The following is a 16134-nucleotide window of genomic DNA, read 5'->3' on the forward strand; positions in this document are numbered from 1 at the left end:
CAGAGTTAAGTGTTTCAGTCTGGGTGAAATAATTGTGAGGGGACAAAAAACAGAGGGAAATCCCCTTTATACCAGACAGAGAGAGACAAAATGCAGTCCTGCAGTACCTCTCATCACTGCATTAAAAGGAAAAATCAGAGGGATATAAACATATAAACATATAGACATTTATAAATATCCTGCATGCCTAGTTACCATCAAACTACTTTTGTTTTTTCCCGTTGTTTACTCCTAGTATGTGGGCTTAACATCTGTTTTCTTATTGTACTTTGAAAACATGTGAACCACCCCCTCAATAAAATCTATGAAACTCTAGAAATAAAGGTATACTACGCAGGAAAGTAGTAGGAAGAAGTAATACCTTCCAATTTGATCCAGTAAAGGTGTGGTATTATCTGTACAGACTCTGCTCTCTGCCTGTATCGTCTAATTTTGCGTTGTTCAGCCAAAAGCAGTGCACATGTGAGGTCGGGACGTTATAAAAAGGTAGCAACCATGTTGCAGACTGTAGGCAGCCTGCATCCAAGAGACAAGCTACCAAAATCACAGACACAGTACTGAAAAATGTACATATAGTGAGGCAAAAAGCCAAGCAAACAAAGCTCGTAGCAAACTTAGAGTGAATCGGGATTGGTTTTCAGTTTGACTATCACTACAGAGCACTGAAGGAGAGGATGGGCATGAAGAGCGATGCAGTGTTGGCCTCTTTTCTTCTGACCAGGTTAGCTTGCTAAAGTATCGGACTTTCCATTACAACAAATGTAACTTTCCTTGTAGCTTGCAGGGAATGTACAAGTAGTGTATGGAGGAGGGGCCAAGTTTGCTGTATTTGCAACGTATACCTTAAAAAAACTGATGCACAGCTGTTTGTCTTGATGGATTAGATTGTTGAGAGTTGTGGATTGATCGACAGGATGTAAAAGTGTCCCCTCAAGGATCCACTTTTTCAGATCCAGGAAGGGGCCCCTCTGAACATCGTGACCCTAAATACAGAACTCAGTTTTGGGCAACTACTATGCAGCCTGTCAGAAAATGCTTACCTCAGGCTCCTCTTTTGGGGTCATGGCTAATTTCTACCATGTTGCATCTTAATACCTGCCAGTGGCTACAAGTTCAGCTGCATATTTTTTGAGGACTTGTCAGACTCCTGGAAGACTAGAGGCATGTTCATGTGCTGCTAATAGGGATCCTTGAATAAACAACAACAATAAACTACTTAGGGCCTTTGGCTGGTCAAGTCAGGCAGCATAAAACTGATATGGTGAGTGACATTTTACCACTTGAACTTTTGTTGGAATGGCTGGATTCATTCATTCATTTTCAGTAACCAATAATTCTGTTAGGGGTTGCAGGTGTGCTGGAGCCTATTCCAGCTGACAGTGAGTACGCCCTGGACAGGTCACCAGACTATCACAGGGCTGACACATAGAGACAGACAACCATTCACGCTCACATTCACACCTACAGTCAATTTAGAGTCACCAATTAACCTGCATGTCTGGACTGTGGGAGGAAGCCGGAGTAGCCAGAGAAAACCCACGCCGACATGCGGGTAACATGCAAACTCCACAATCCTCTTGCTAACCACTGCACCACTATGCCCGGACTGGCTGGATATTTCTTTCACAATCTAGCAAAAGATTGTAAAAGTAAGCTAAAAGTACAGTAACTTAATCTACATAAATAAGAAAATACAAACAGAAGTAGCTTAATATATTCCCACAGTGGAGCAAATTAAATTATATTCTGGGCTGTACTACTCTCGCACATTATCTCTATTATACGCCACACAGCCTCTTTTCATCCTTCATTTTTAAACATATATGCCAGTTCACTGCCAAGTCCACATATCTATTTTATCTCCCATGGTAATGAGTGACCTTCTAGCTGACATCTGAGAACTGATGATGTTAAGCCATACTCTAACTGGAGAATGAGTTCCCTTTATGAAGATTGATGAGGTGACGGCACACGAAAAAGTTTGAAAGGAACCCGCACCATCTGCTAGCCTGCGTATTATTCACTGAGTGCAAGCACTTACTATGTAACCATGTGGAATAGTCAGAATATAATGTAATGCTTGGAGACATGGGCCTGCTGAGCCACATGAAGTGAAGCATAGGCCCAGATGTCGTACCTTTGGTTGGAGATTGGGGTGCAGCAGGACGTAGCCATTGGGATCAATGGCAAAGTAGTATCCATTTGGACCGATCTGATGGGAAAAATGAAAAGAGGATGGGAAAATTAAATAGTTGTGTGTCCAGAAAAGCACATAAAGTTAGTACATGTACAGTGTAATGACAAAACAACTGGTACTGGCTGTTAGGAAGTGTGTAAAAGAAGGGCCTCGGTGAGTACAACATGCAACAGAGGGGCTGTAATTAAAGACGGTAACATTTTTCATTTGTGGATGATTTTATTAGAGGCTACAAAAGAACAACACATCTAATAGAATCACATCATTTACTAATTGCACCAGAGGGAAAACTGTGCAAATTCAACCCCACAAGAGTCGGCTTGATAAATGTGTTAGTCCGCGTGCATGTGATCACATATGGGTGTTACACTCACTGTGAAGCGTGGTGTGAGCTTCTTGATGTCATCCAGAGACACGTCGATCCCCATTACGCCAAGAATCAACTGATTCTGGTGCTGAGAGACAGTGTGACAGAGAAAAGGATGAGAAAAGGAAAACTGTATTCATCAGGTCCTGCTACTGCTGACTCCACTCATCATTTATTTACCGCACCTCGCCATTCCTGTCATCTTTGGTCTTCGTTTTATTGAATACAGGTAGGGTTCCAGTGATGACCAGACCCAGTTCCTGGTGGGAAAGTCGAGCAAACACACTGTTCAATTCAGAATCTTATCATGTTAGAGTTATCACAGCAGGGACGATATTTATGAACTTTTAAACTGAATTATAGGACAAAAAAAGTGTCATACCAGAGCATCAAGGTAGACGTTAGTCCACTGGACTTGTTTGGCCTGCTTGTCTGCCAGAACCATCGGTCTTCCCAGAACATCCAGATACTCCTACATTGGACAAACAACACATTTTCCACATTAATGCTTCTATAAATATGAAGTGCTTTATGAATTGTACAATAATATATAAGATGCTCTAACCTGTGTGTTTATTCTGATGGCTCCAATGGACGGAATCTCATAGAAGTAACCTGGATAAAACAGCAGACACAATTGTTTGACGATTGTGATAGTGCTGTTTATGAATCTGGATTATTTTGATGCGAGTTGCCAAGTGTTGGAGATATCGGCCGTAGAGATGTTTGCTTTCTCTCAAACTTCATAGAGCTAGATAGCACTTGGCTTGTGCGGTTCAAAGCACCAAAAAAAAAAAAAAAAAAAAAAAATACATTTGACGATCTCAACAGCAATGTCTCTTTCTAGAAATCATGATCAGGTTACTCAAGATAATCCACAGACCTTGTTATGTGCAGTGTCATGTAGGAACTATTTTCCTTCTACCAAACTACACCTGTCAGCCATATCACTATGCAGAAGGAAGCGTGCATCCACTCATGGACAAGAGGTTCTTGACAGTGTGAGATGTAAACATTTATGATGTCCTACCTAGCTCAGTGGTGCTAGGTGAGCTGGCAGTAAATGCACACTTTCTTCTGACTGTCACACAGTTGGCAGATTTAGTTTGGTAAAAAGAAAAAAAAGTTCCTACATGAAACTGCTCACAACAAGGTCTGTGGATTATCTTGAGTAACTAGTCATGATTTTTGGAAAGAGACATTGCTGCTGAGTTTTTTTTTTTTTTAATTTTTAAAGTTTTTTTTGGCACATTGAGCACCACAGGCTGAGTGCCATCTAGTTCCAATATATTCGAGGGAAGGCAGACGTCTCTATGACTGATATCTCCAACACATGACAACTTACACCAAAACAATCTAGTTTGATAAATAGCACTACAGGAAAGAGGAAATATATGTGTTTTTGATTTTGGTGTGAACTGTCCCTTTAATGCCACCATCACACAGCAACAGGACAAACAGACACTAACTGTACATAACAGTAACCCCAAAAGAAGGAGCACAGTAAACAGTGCACAGTGTAGTCTATTACAAAATGTTTTGCTTAATGTCAGGTGAGTTATCAGACCCAGAAATACAAAGTAATCCAGATTTTCGCTTCTGTGCTGTGTGATGGGATTATTTGCTGATTCCCTTATGAAACGTTTCCATCCGGTTGCATTGCCTACGGCAGCTCCTCTGTTTCTGAAATGATGTTCATTATCGCTTTACCACCTCGTCTTCTTTAGACATTACATTACCTTTATATCACCCAAAGATCACCTGAGCAGGTTGAATGAGAGCATAACATGTATTTTAAATCACTACCAAGAGCTGGTGTACTATTGAGTGCAACTTAATCTAACACCAGGATTGTAATAATTTCATAACAGTACTCAGTACTGATATGTCTTATGATCTGTGCTGTACCTTTGTTGGAACAGGCCATCCACTGAATGGGTCCTTTATCATAGTTGTGCTGTCCGACTGAGAAGGTGAAGATCCTCACCTGCAGCACAAGATTCACACAATGTTAAGAAAAGTCTTTAAATATCAGATTTTCTTTCTAATTTCTTATCATGTAATGTAAATATTTAATTGATTGTTTTGTCCATAATATAATTATACTGTGTTGAGCAGACAAATACTTTAAAGGTGTTAGATTATTTACATATCATTCACATAAAAACAAAGCGCAATACAGAATATATGCAATCTATTTCCTTAGAAAGGATTTCAGCATGTTTTAAGATGTTACCTTGCTGTCATAATTCTTCAGCTCAACTAGAATTAATATCAAGTCATAAATGAAATATGAGACACACTTCTAGACTGAAAAATAGCTGAACTGTATGTGCTGTTTTGACAGTGATGTTGAAGCGTGTGTGCAACCTGCTCTTATCTTTAACCTTGTGCATGTGCACATCTGTGGGTGTTTATGCGCATGAGTGTGTATATGTGTGATTTTGTGTATGTGTGTGTGCGCATGTGTGTGAGAAGATTTTTTTTTTTTTTTTTTACACAATATGCAGAGAAACCTCGTCTGCCTCTTGCATAAACTTTTGGGTAGGAAGGATGTGCACACGGAAGTTTGGACCCAAAGGGAGCTCCAAAAAGCTGAGTCTAATAAAAACAACAACGGGAGCACATCCACACAGATAAAAGCAAACAATTCACACTGCAGTATCATACGCCCAGTGTGTGTGTGTGTGTGTGTGTGTGTGTGCAATGTACCTTTTTGTCAGCATTGTACTTCTCCAGTATGGCCTGAGCTCTTTCCTCTCCTCCGTCAGTAAACAGCATGATGATCTTGTTGCAGTTTGCTCTGCTCACATTAGTCTAGTCAAAGGAAAACATAACAGGTTAATTATTTTTTACCCCGATAGTAGCAAGGTTCGATCAGTCCGCTTATCCATCTCATTCTGGCCAGAGAAAAATATCTGTTCACACTGTAACATCGGAGTATAAACTCCACTTAATCAACACCCAGTGTATCTTAAAAAAAATAATGATGCACAGCAATATTCTGCTGTGAATATGCAGCACCTCTGATCCCCAGAGGATAAATCCAATCATCTTTGCTGACCTCAAGAACTTACCTTTCTATTTTAGACACATTCCCATGGGATACAACCTTTTGATTTGGTTGAGCCAATGGTCTTTCCCCTTGTGCCACCCTTGTTTGTTCAACCCAAAACAATCAAACTGTGCTCTGCTTCTAGGAACTGCTGACAGAGGCTTCAGACTTGTTAACAGTTCTTATAAAATCGTCATTAAGCCACATATTAACCTAGTGTATCTGTGTAATTGTGTGGAAGACTGAGTTCAGAGTTGATCATACGTTATACTTTAGGCAGTTATGTTGATTAACACCATGTGAGGATAATGCTTTGCTATTTCAGGACTGTCATCCATCTGTAATAATCTAATATTTTATTGTTGCACAGTTGAGTCGAGGTAACGCTTTCATCCAGCAGATGGCAGTGAAAGACAATGCTCTGCTGCTGCTGATACCATGGTTTCATCACAGGTAACCTTCATTCAAATCATTCAGTTTTGTGCTTCCAGTTACACTTAAATGAGACAAAATGACGTTTTTTTTTCCCCCAGAACAAACAGAAAAACTTGAAAGCCTTACCGCAGAGAGCTGCTTGAAAGCAAACTCAAAGCCTTTTGTGTAGTTTGTGATTCCTTTAGCTGTGATGTTCTGAACAGCATCCTTCAGCAGCTTCTTGTTCCTCACGTTGGCTTGAACCAGATGGTCAAAGCAGGCCGTCTTCTTCACTCGGGTGTTAAACTAGGAAGCAAAGACAAGGAGTTATGACCTGCAAATTATTCACACAATTACAACATGTGTGCGTAATGTAATAAATGATACAAATGCAACACACACACGCGTGCACACACACAAAGACTCCCACCTGGCCTTGGCTGTTATCAGGCAGTGGTAAACAGACACATTCATCAAGCCCCACTAATTGCTTCACATCCTCGGAGCTCAAAGATTTGGTACCCATGGAAACAAGATTCTGCTACATAAGAACGAGGTTAGGCAGCAACACCATCTCCTCTTTTTTTTTGTAAGGTGAGACCTTCTCATTCACACCCCACAGCACACATATGCACACACTCCACCCAACACTAACCACAAGTCTGCCTCCTTCTGCACTGAGCTGTGCTCCAAGTCTAACTGATGGTCTATATTTTCATTGTTAAATATCTGAACAGATTGTCCACCAGGGAACAGAGAGGACGGATTCAAAGAGCTCACAATGACTATAAGTACAGATGACAGAATAAATTATACAATAGAATATATAATGGTGTTGTATGAAGGACACGGGACAGCAGCGTGGTAAACCAGCACATCTATTGTGTTGCAGAACTCTTCTAAAACAATACTGCACCCCATCGATCTTAACTAATCAATGTGTCTCTGTGAGATGGCCAACAGGGAGGCTGGAAACACTGATCTACACAGACAAGCAAGGAGGCAAAAAGAGCCCTGACCGTATGGGTGCGTGGGTGTGTATGAGTGTGTTTCCAATGAGCCTGACAGCCTTGAAGTTCCTTTTAGATTGACAATAACAGAAGAACACATCTCCATTGGACTGAAAGGCAATATCACGACGGCTGCGGTTTGACAAAAAGGACTGAATCAAGGCGACAGCACATAAACACGCGCGGACTCGTGCGCGCACACAAACACAATGCGAGTTCACATAATTGCCCCCATGGAGCAGACAGGGATCTTTTATCACATAATCTATTAAAAGGAGAAGTGAGGAAGGTGAGATGGGAATGTGGGAGGGTGAGGAGCAGGAAGTGACAGGAAGAGGACATAAAAAGAGAAGGGGGAGGGTGTGAATATGGGATTTTAAAAGCTGGAAAGTGAGACGGTGTGTCTCGTATAGAAAATAATGAGCTCGCGTAGTGTTTGTGACACATCAATCATTATCTGATTAGAAAGATATTATTTTTGTCGAGAGGAAAACGATGTCAAAAAACGCAGAAAAGACCCATTGTGCGTTTATTGAAAAACTCATCCCTGCTTTGTGAGATAGTGTTATTGGCCTCGCACACAAATGTGAACACCATCTACTACAAATTCCTCTGTTCCCTTGTGATCCTATTACAACAGCTCTTGTGTGTGTGTGTGATGGTTCAGGCCTTGGGAATGGATTAGTGATGACACAAGAGAGAAAGCTAATCTTCAAGCCCTAATCCCGCTGGACTCTCTGCTACTCCGGTTTGGTAGTCTGGCTTGCCCACTGGACTGACGCTGGCTAACAGCGTTGACACCAGCTAACACGGCTGAACAAGCCGGATGAAAGTAACGGAGGCTCGCTGAGGTGGGAGGGCGAGGGAAAGCGAGAACATAAGCGTGAAAAAAGAAACGCAGAGGATGTGGACAAAGAGGGAAAGAATGAGCGGAGAGGAAGAGCCATCAGCATTCTTCTGACCTACTGCAGCTGTTCAGGAAGTGTGTGAGCATCTTTCATGACCAAATGCCAACTTAGTCCCTGGGCTAATGTTAATGAGGAGGGATTTATGGATAATATCAGAGATTAATGATTTAGTGTCAGGTTACAACACCCCAAGGGCCAGGCACAGGGCGCTGTGCATGTGTAGGTGTGTATGAGTCAATGACAGAGAGAAACAGATAGAGAAAGGAGGTGGCAGAGAGAAAGAATAATGAGTTTTGGCAAAGCAATTAAGGGATGACTCTGGTTTATTATAATGTATTGTTGTCTTATTTTTGTAGCCCTGGAAAGGCCTCCTATTGGTAATAATAATGTTGCGCTTATTGAGTTACATTGCTGGAATCTGGAAACTTGGCACCGAAGTGGCAACCTCCAGGGCTGGGAAATGAAGCCAATACAGATCCTTGAATGGCCACTTGAGGCTGGCTCCAGAAGACAGTCAGTCCCCATAGAGCCCCATGTTAAAATGACCAACTGTAAGGCAGAAATAAACATGTTCACAGCCTGGTACAGAAAACAGTTTTGATGTCTGCAGCTGATTTCAACATTCATGACAACTGCACAGGGGTTGAATTTTTATCGACATAATTTCATTTACATTTAATTGAGGTTTGAAATGGCCACTTTGAGTGTTAGGAAGTCTGCAAGGTCTCCAACATCCGAATGAAGCTTGCAAGTTTTTTTTTTCCTTGGATGGCGAAGGCCTTACTCTGCCTCCGACTGACTTACCCTGACATTCTAACACTAACCCAAACCAATCTCATTCCTCATGCCTACACCTAACCAATCCAGCCAAAAAAGGCAATGACTACTAGCCAATCAGAGGGAGAGTAGGGTGAGCCATGCCTTTGCCATCCTAGGAAAAAAAAATTGTATGAAGCTCAGGATAAGTTCAGTCAGGAAGACTTCCTTTATCCTATATCCATTCACAATTCTCTCCCCATCCCACTCCCACCTTAGCTGACTGTGGGTGTTCCCTCTCCTAGTTAGCCAATCAAATTTTGCCACAGTCTCCTTGAGCCATTCATGTTGCTGCTGCCAGACTTTAAATCTGTCCTCCTTTCTGCTCCTGTCACCTGTAATTTTAGGTGAAATCACTGCGCCCTCCTCCACCCCATTCACCTCCATTCACCTTATCCAGAGCCCAGGACAAGCTCATCAAAAGCCCATTCCTCTTCACACACATACACATCCTCAGCTCACTCTTTATATCATCTCAACACCACCATTACCACAACCAGCATCTAGACCCCATAGGGAGGGTTCTTTAATCTACTACATCTTTACCACCTTCCTGGAATAGATGGCATCACTAATCACCGAAGACTTTTCACATTTCTCATACTCATGCGCACAAGTACATAAATATTCTTTTCTCTCAGCATGAGTCTCTCCTGAGATTGCAACAGCAGAAGTGACAAACTTGAGGTTTCAAAATGGGACTCCACAAGTGAGTGGGTGTCAAGGTGGCTGCATACATTGTTTTTTACAGTCTGCGGTGGTACATTGCAAAAAGTAAAGTCAAGCTGGAGCAAGACTGTAAACAAACCCCCGTGTAAACCAAAGTTATCCGAAGAAAACAAACAAGTGAACATTTCAGTCAGGATCCAATATGTCTGTTGTGAAAATCCATTACAGTTTAAAGACCTCCTTGGATAAACTGTGACCTTCTGTTGCCGTAGTTGTGCACACATGTAGTTTTCCTAGTTTTCTAGTGCAGTAAAAGATCAACATTTCAGGTGCACTCACTCTCAGCTTTACCTCCAGCTAAAGCACTTTGGATAATCTTGCTTAAAGGTATACCATGCAGGATTGTTGGTTACTGTTTGGGAACATGCTCGCCAGCAACCCCAGGTTCACTCTCCTTTGGCGTTTTGCCTCACTGTGTTTGCTTTTTCCAACACTGTGTCTCTTGGATGCCTGCTGCTTACAGTCTGGCATCTGGTCGCTACCTTTTTATAAAGCTCTGACCTCACCTGAGCGCTGTGGGGGTACACACTCTAAACACCCTGAACAGACAACATAAGAAAAAAAAAATACAAGCAGAGGGTTGAGTTCCTGCAGAAAAATACACTGCCACACTCTTCTAGTGGGTTATAATTGATGATTGAGAGGGTTTACTTGTGTATGAGTCGGTGCATTGTTTTTTGGGAAAATCCTGCATAGTATATCTTTAACTATTGTTTTTTTTTTGACTTACTCTTCAGAAACTGCCTGGGTAAGGTCAGGGTTATTGCAACCAATAGAAATGCTTGCCAAAGCTAAACATAAAGGGCCCAAACTGTAAAAATGATCCTTTTACCACCTTAAATCATCTATGGGTGCCTTCCATCTTCCTCTGACCACTAACAGTAGTTGCTGTAGTGTACTTTTAGAAGCTAGTAGGAAATCAATTGAAACCCAAAAAGTTCTAAGTCAAAACTGAGTTGGGCTTCACTCTTTGAACCAATCTCTGTCATTCTGTCTCACTTTCTTGGACGCACGCAGACACACACACGTACGCGCGCACTGAGCTCCCCGACAGATTCCGATAATTGCACATCTTTGCAGAATCACAAGTCCACCGTGAAACAGAATACATTGTGTCCAAGACAAAGGGTCCCTGGAGAGAGGAAACAGAGTCTGAATGGCTGTCTTTGTGCAAGGAGAAAGAAGACAGCTCCAATCTCTATAAAGACCCATCTCAATAAACACCTCCACAGGCACCCATCTAAGCATCACACAGTCTTCTGATTGGCTCTTTCGGAGTGTAATCACAACCATGGAAAGGCCTAGAATAGATGGTCAGAGAATGAAAGGGGGGGGGGGGGGGGGCTATGGAAGTGATTGGTGGGTGAGAAAAGTAAAAATGAAGGAAAAGAAAGTGGAGGCAGAGAAAGGAGGAAAGTTGTGATATTGTATATAGAAAAGGAGGCGCGTACATTGTACAAGGGAGATCATTGACACAAAGAGATGAATGGAGGTGTATGGTGAAATGCTGAGAGGAATTGCATGACTCCATGATGAAAGGAAAGAGAGATGGAGAGATCAAGAAGGTGATGAATGAGTGTTTCCTAGGGTTCACTCCTGTCAGAGGTGCAGCTTTAATTCCTTTAGGAGAAGTGGGACTGTACACACACACACACACACACACACACACACACACACACACACACACACACACACACACGGTTAAAGAGGTGGGGCAGGGGCATGTAGTGCAGAGTTTTAATCCTGTACACCAAATAGAGCAGTGGGTATTTCATTAAAGGTCTGTTTCAGGGTGGCCAGACCTGAGAGAAATCCATATTTCATTACTTGTCATCCATCTTTCTGTCTCTCTTGTGTGTGTGTGTGCGGGCATGTGTTGTGTATGTGTGGACATGGTCTCAATGTCTCCATGTGTGTAACTCCATTCAAATGTGCAGTAGCCCATTCCTGTCACTCTGCCCCTTTTCTCAGCGTGCAGCGCGCACCCCGTCGCCTCGAACAAACAGACCACCCAGCGCTCAGCGAGTGATGGGGGTATTAATACTCACATAAACTACATTGACGTAGTCGTCATCAGACAGAGTCTCCAGCATCTCGCTGACAGAGGTCCTGATCAGTTTGAGAGTCAAGCCAGACACACTCCCACTTCTGCAAAAACAACAACAACAACAAAATACCTGACAGATCCTCACTGCAATCTGTCTGCTCGGTTCTTAGTGAGATTCCACTCAATATAATTAGAAATGCGTCTGCCTTGGGAAATGCATCACAATATGTGGTAAATCCAGGAAGGCATGCATTATAATCAGGGGAAATCATGAGTGATGTGAGAAGGTTATGGATCAATGAGGTTATAAAGTAACTCACGCATCCACGAGGATTAGCATATCTTTGGGTGAGGCAGCTCCTTGAATGTACCTAGATGGATATCAATAAATGAGAGATGAGCTGGTCTGAGACACACACACTCTGAGCAGCTTAAAATATGCCAAAGGCCAACAATGCATACTCTATAATACTTTACTTTAAACAAAACTGGTCTCATTCATGAAATGTCAGTAAATCTGTGCATAGATTTGATAGAAAACCTTGGTGCTCAAAATCTACACTATGAACGCTGCGGAAAACTTGGATTTAATCATGTGTATGTTCATGCATGCCAATCAACTGTAAATTGACAGTGCGCTCCCGCTAGTCAGCAATTAGCATACATTTGTGACAGTTTACAAAACAGCTCACATATAACACTAGACACTAGACAATAAGATTAGACTAAACATTGACATAGACAAACAAGACAGCTCCTGGTAAAACAATAATTAAGATAAATGCTTTTCCGTGACTTCATTTGGAAAGTAACCGCCATTTTGGGGCTTAATTTTTCTCTGATTACCTGATGATGCTCCATTATTGTAATAGTATGCAACACAATACTATACGTTCACATTTGAATGTTTCCATACACATGTTACATGACATTAAAAGGAATAATTCCCAGGAAAAAACATATTTTATCCTGCATGAAGTTCATTACAGTGAATGAATCATATTATATAGGTCACCCTGTAGTCCATATGATAAGAATAGCAACAGAAAACAATCACTAATTAAATGTCCCTGCACCACAAACAAAGACTAATAGCCAGCATATTATACCACCATATATAGAGGTGATAATTACTATGGATAGGTGCATCCTGTTGATCTGCAAACACGGAGCAAACAAAGATAGAGCAAGAGAGAAGAAAGAAAAAGAGAGAAAGAAAACGCTTTCAGGTGGTTAGACTTAAGTCATTTTGGGTCAAGTGGATGTGCATATACACATCTCATTATTTTATTAGCAGTGGTGTGACAGGGACAGGTAGATCAAAGGCTTAAAAGGAGGTAACTGATGCCATTAACTGTGTGTCCTCTGTTGATATGAAACTTGATCCCAAAAAATGCATAAGTACACATTCGGAGAGACTTCAGTGTCAGGATTTTTTTCTGACAAAGACAGCGACATGCCTCCACTGGAGCAGTCAATAGCCATCTCAGATGGTACAGTAATATATGTGTTATGTTAAGTGTTAAAGCCCTATACATTCTGACAGCTTAGTGTTCAGTATGAGTCAGTAAGGTGGGTCTCACAGTCTTGGTACTCAAACAGAAGATACATTTATGGAGTTCTCTCTCCTGATTGTTTCAAGTGGGAACAGGATGCCAGAAATGTAGAAAACACATGAATTAAGTCGATTTAATTAACCCATTCATATTTTTAAGAAACTTAATTTGAAGTTTAAATCTGCAAATTGCCAACTAATTTAGCTAAATGTGTTACATTATCTAATATCATGTTTAACCTACTTTTTTCAAAGGCATCTGCACATAACAGAGTACAATACCAATTAAAATTGTAATTTCTAAAAATGACAAAGAATATTTATTTGCATTTCTTATTTAGACAAGCACTACGGGCAGTCAAAAGCAGGTGTAGATTTTGTTAGTACATGCAAAAACATTGGAGCAACTAACACTGATGAATGGTGAAATACACACAAATTCATTCTGCTCACGTTTCATGAATGAGACCAAATCTGTCTTATATATACTTTGAGTCATATGAGTGTTACATATATTTAGGGCTAGGGAATATTGATGAAATTAACATACCCATGTTAACAAGAATACTTTTCAGACACTGATGCATATTATGATATATGATATATGTTATATATATGTAATGATATGCATTACATCACAACAAACTGTCAACTCAAGCCCATTTGGTATCTTCATCAGAGCTTTAAACCAAATTTTATAAACATTACAATTTACTTGTTTCACTACAAATTAAACAACAGCATTTTGTAAAGGAAGTACACAATATAATTCATTATTTATTTCTGATCACCTACCTCCAAAAATGACACTACATAAAAGTAAACAATCATATCTACACCTGAAAACATACAATCAGACATTTCAAGCTTGAATTCTGGCCAACATTGATTAAAGGAGCAGAGTATGAGATTTAAGAGGATTTAGTGACATCTAGTGGTGAGGACTGCAGACTGCAATCAGCTGAAACTTTTCCTGTTTAGAATTCCTTCAGTGTTCATTGTTCATGAGGTCTTTACCAGGAGCTGAATTATGCACAGAGGTCTGTTCCTCTCAAAAACAAACAGACCAGGTGTATAAAACTGGTAAAAATGCTGAATAAAGTAGTTTTATGTTACAAATCACTGTTTCTCTGTTGCTGTTTGGCTCATTGTAGAAGGTAGCCCAGGACCTGCTAATGTGTGCTCACTTTTTTTCTCTGATAACTTCAGATCCAGAAGTTCAGGAGGTTTTTACCATGGGCCGAGTTATCTGCACAGGTCTCTTCTTCTCCAAAATAAACACACTCTGTGATTTATAACACTAAATAAAGCAGTTTAACATTTAAAGAATCTCTGTTTTTCTGATGCTGCTCGTAGCGGACTGGCTGCTAGCTACAGTGGCTGATGCGAAAATGTGAACATGGCCCTGTCCAGAGCCAGTGTTTGGTTTGTCCATTCTGGGCTATTGTACTGTAGAAACATGGCAGCGCAACATGTCGTACTCTGTACTTTTGTGTCTAAATTATATTCTATTTCTGCCAGTATATCCAGCTAAATCCTACACACTGGACCTTTAAACATTTTGCTTCTTTTAAGTTTTCTACCAAGTTTCTTACCACGGCCTCCTGCGGACATCATACAGGTCAATTTTACTGGGGGTCTTGCGAGCATCCATCCAGGGGGAAGCTGTCAGGGAGATTAGATACATGATGATTAACTCTTCCTAATAGCAGGAATAAAACACTAATTGCTATTTTGGTTCTATTCCTGACACCTCTGACTATCAGAGTGAAGTGTTAATCTGCAAATATCTGGCAATATGCAGTGTCACAATCAGCCCAGCAGTGTCTACATTCTGTCAGTCATTTAATGGAGGATATAAAAAAAATGTACATTTGTGCCATAATGACAGTTGGCTCGTTGGATGGAATCCTACTTGTTTTTTTGTTTTTTTTTTATACAATCGACATAATAACATGTTTTATGCTCCCTAAATTTTTCCACAAAGCGGTAAACAGCAGGGAAATAAGATAAAATATTCATCTTTGATGCAAAACGCGGAGCACTGAATCCACTTGCTTTGACAGTAATCAGCTGCTTTCTATCTGAATGCTATTAGTGAGGAGCACCATGAAAACAAGCCAGAATGAGAGAGTGTGACTGCCTATCATGCATGCTAAGAGGTAAAAGAAAAAAAAAGAAATAGAACAAAGACGAATAAATTCAGGGCCAATGGAAATTCATGAATATTAGACATAAACTTTTCCCATAAAGCTATATAGTGTCTATGATGACAGGGAATCTCATGAATAGAAATAGCTTGGTGATAGCGGGCAGCTTTATACTAATGCAGTTAAAGATAGTATGACACTCTCTATGGCACCACGTATAAAATCAATGCAAGTTGAGCAGTAGAGATTATTTATTGAGCTTATTTGCCCAGTGATGTGTGAACAAAGCAAACTCATGAATATATTCCCTGGCTGTTTGTAGTTATGATGAAAAGCCACATGCTGCACTTTACTGTAGGTCAACCAAATAATCATCGGCTGATGAGTGCACCACAGCTTCAGCGTCATATGAACAGATAAACAATTTAGGGGGCCAAATAATCCAAAAGGGTGTTTCATCTGTATTAAATGTCAGCCAAAGACAATGGCACGTTTCTTTTTGTGTTGTTGTTTGTTGTTGTTTTTACCTGGATAGTAGCGAGCCAGTCCCGTAGCGCTACCAAACACCTGCCACAGAAGGGTCGGGTCATCCTCTCTGTTCTTTCTAAACACGTCCTCCAGCGCCTCCGACCAGTTTAGCTCATTCAGCACAATGGTGGCTAGAAATTCACACAGAAACACAGATTTCAAAAAGCAGCAGATGCCAGAAAGATGGACATGCTAACACAAAATATACAAGACTGTATTCAGATTTGAGTGTGCATATCTGTGTGTGTGTTTGTATGCTACAATAACGACCAGCAGACATAGCTGTGCACGTGAGCTTTCCATTGTAGACGATCCAAGACATGGACATCCCAGAGATTAACACATTCATTAAAATTCA

The 16134-nt window shown here is 40.8% G+C and overlaps 1 protein-coding gene across 1 annotated transcript in view; it reads right to left on the minus strand.

Annotated features, from left to right (window-relative positions):
- Window positions 1-16134, minus strand: part of LOC125887227 (voltage-dependent calcium channel subunit alpha-2/delta-1) — an 86533-nt gene that overhangs the window by 28030 nt on the left and 42369 nt on the right. The window contains exons 7-18 of the mRNA XM_049573897.1: window positions 15776-15907; window positions 14694-14763; window positions 11864-11914; window positions 11545-11644; window positions 6181-6339; window positions 5277-5381; window positions 4473-4551; window positions 3130-3179; window positions 2947-3036; window positions 2750-2824; window positions 2572-2652; window positions 2138-2212 (exon numbers count right to left, since the gene is read on the minus strand). Of these exons, the coding sequence (XP_049429854.1) occupies window positions 2138-2212; window positions 2572-2652; window positions 2750-2824; window positions 2947-3036; window positions 3130-3179; window positions 4473-4551; window positions 5277-5381; window positions 6181-6339; window positions 11545-11644; window positions 11864-11914; window positions 14694-14763; window positions 15776-15907 (1067 nt within the window). The remainder of the gene's footprint in view (window positions 1-2137; window positions 2213-2571; window positions 2653-2749; window positions 2825-2946; window positions 3037-3129; window positions 3180-4472; window positions 4552-5276; window positions 5382-6180; window positions 6340-11544; window positions 11645-11863; window positions 11915-14693; window positions 14764-15775; window positions 15908-16134) is intronic.

The sequence above is a fragment of the Epinephelus fuscoguttatus genome, linkage group LG4, assembly GCF_011397635.1.
Source record: "Epinephelus fuscoguttatus linkage group LG4, E.fuscoguttatus.final_Chr_v1".
Taxonomy (NCBI): domain Eukaryota; kingdom Metazoa; phylum Chordata; class Actinopteri; order Perciformes; family Serranidae; genus Epinephelus; species Epinephelus fuscoguttatus.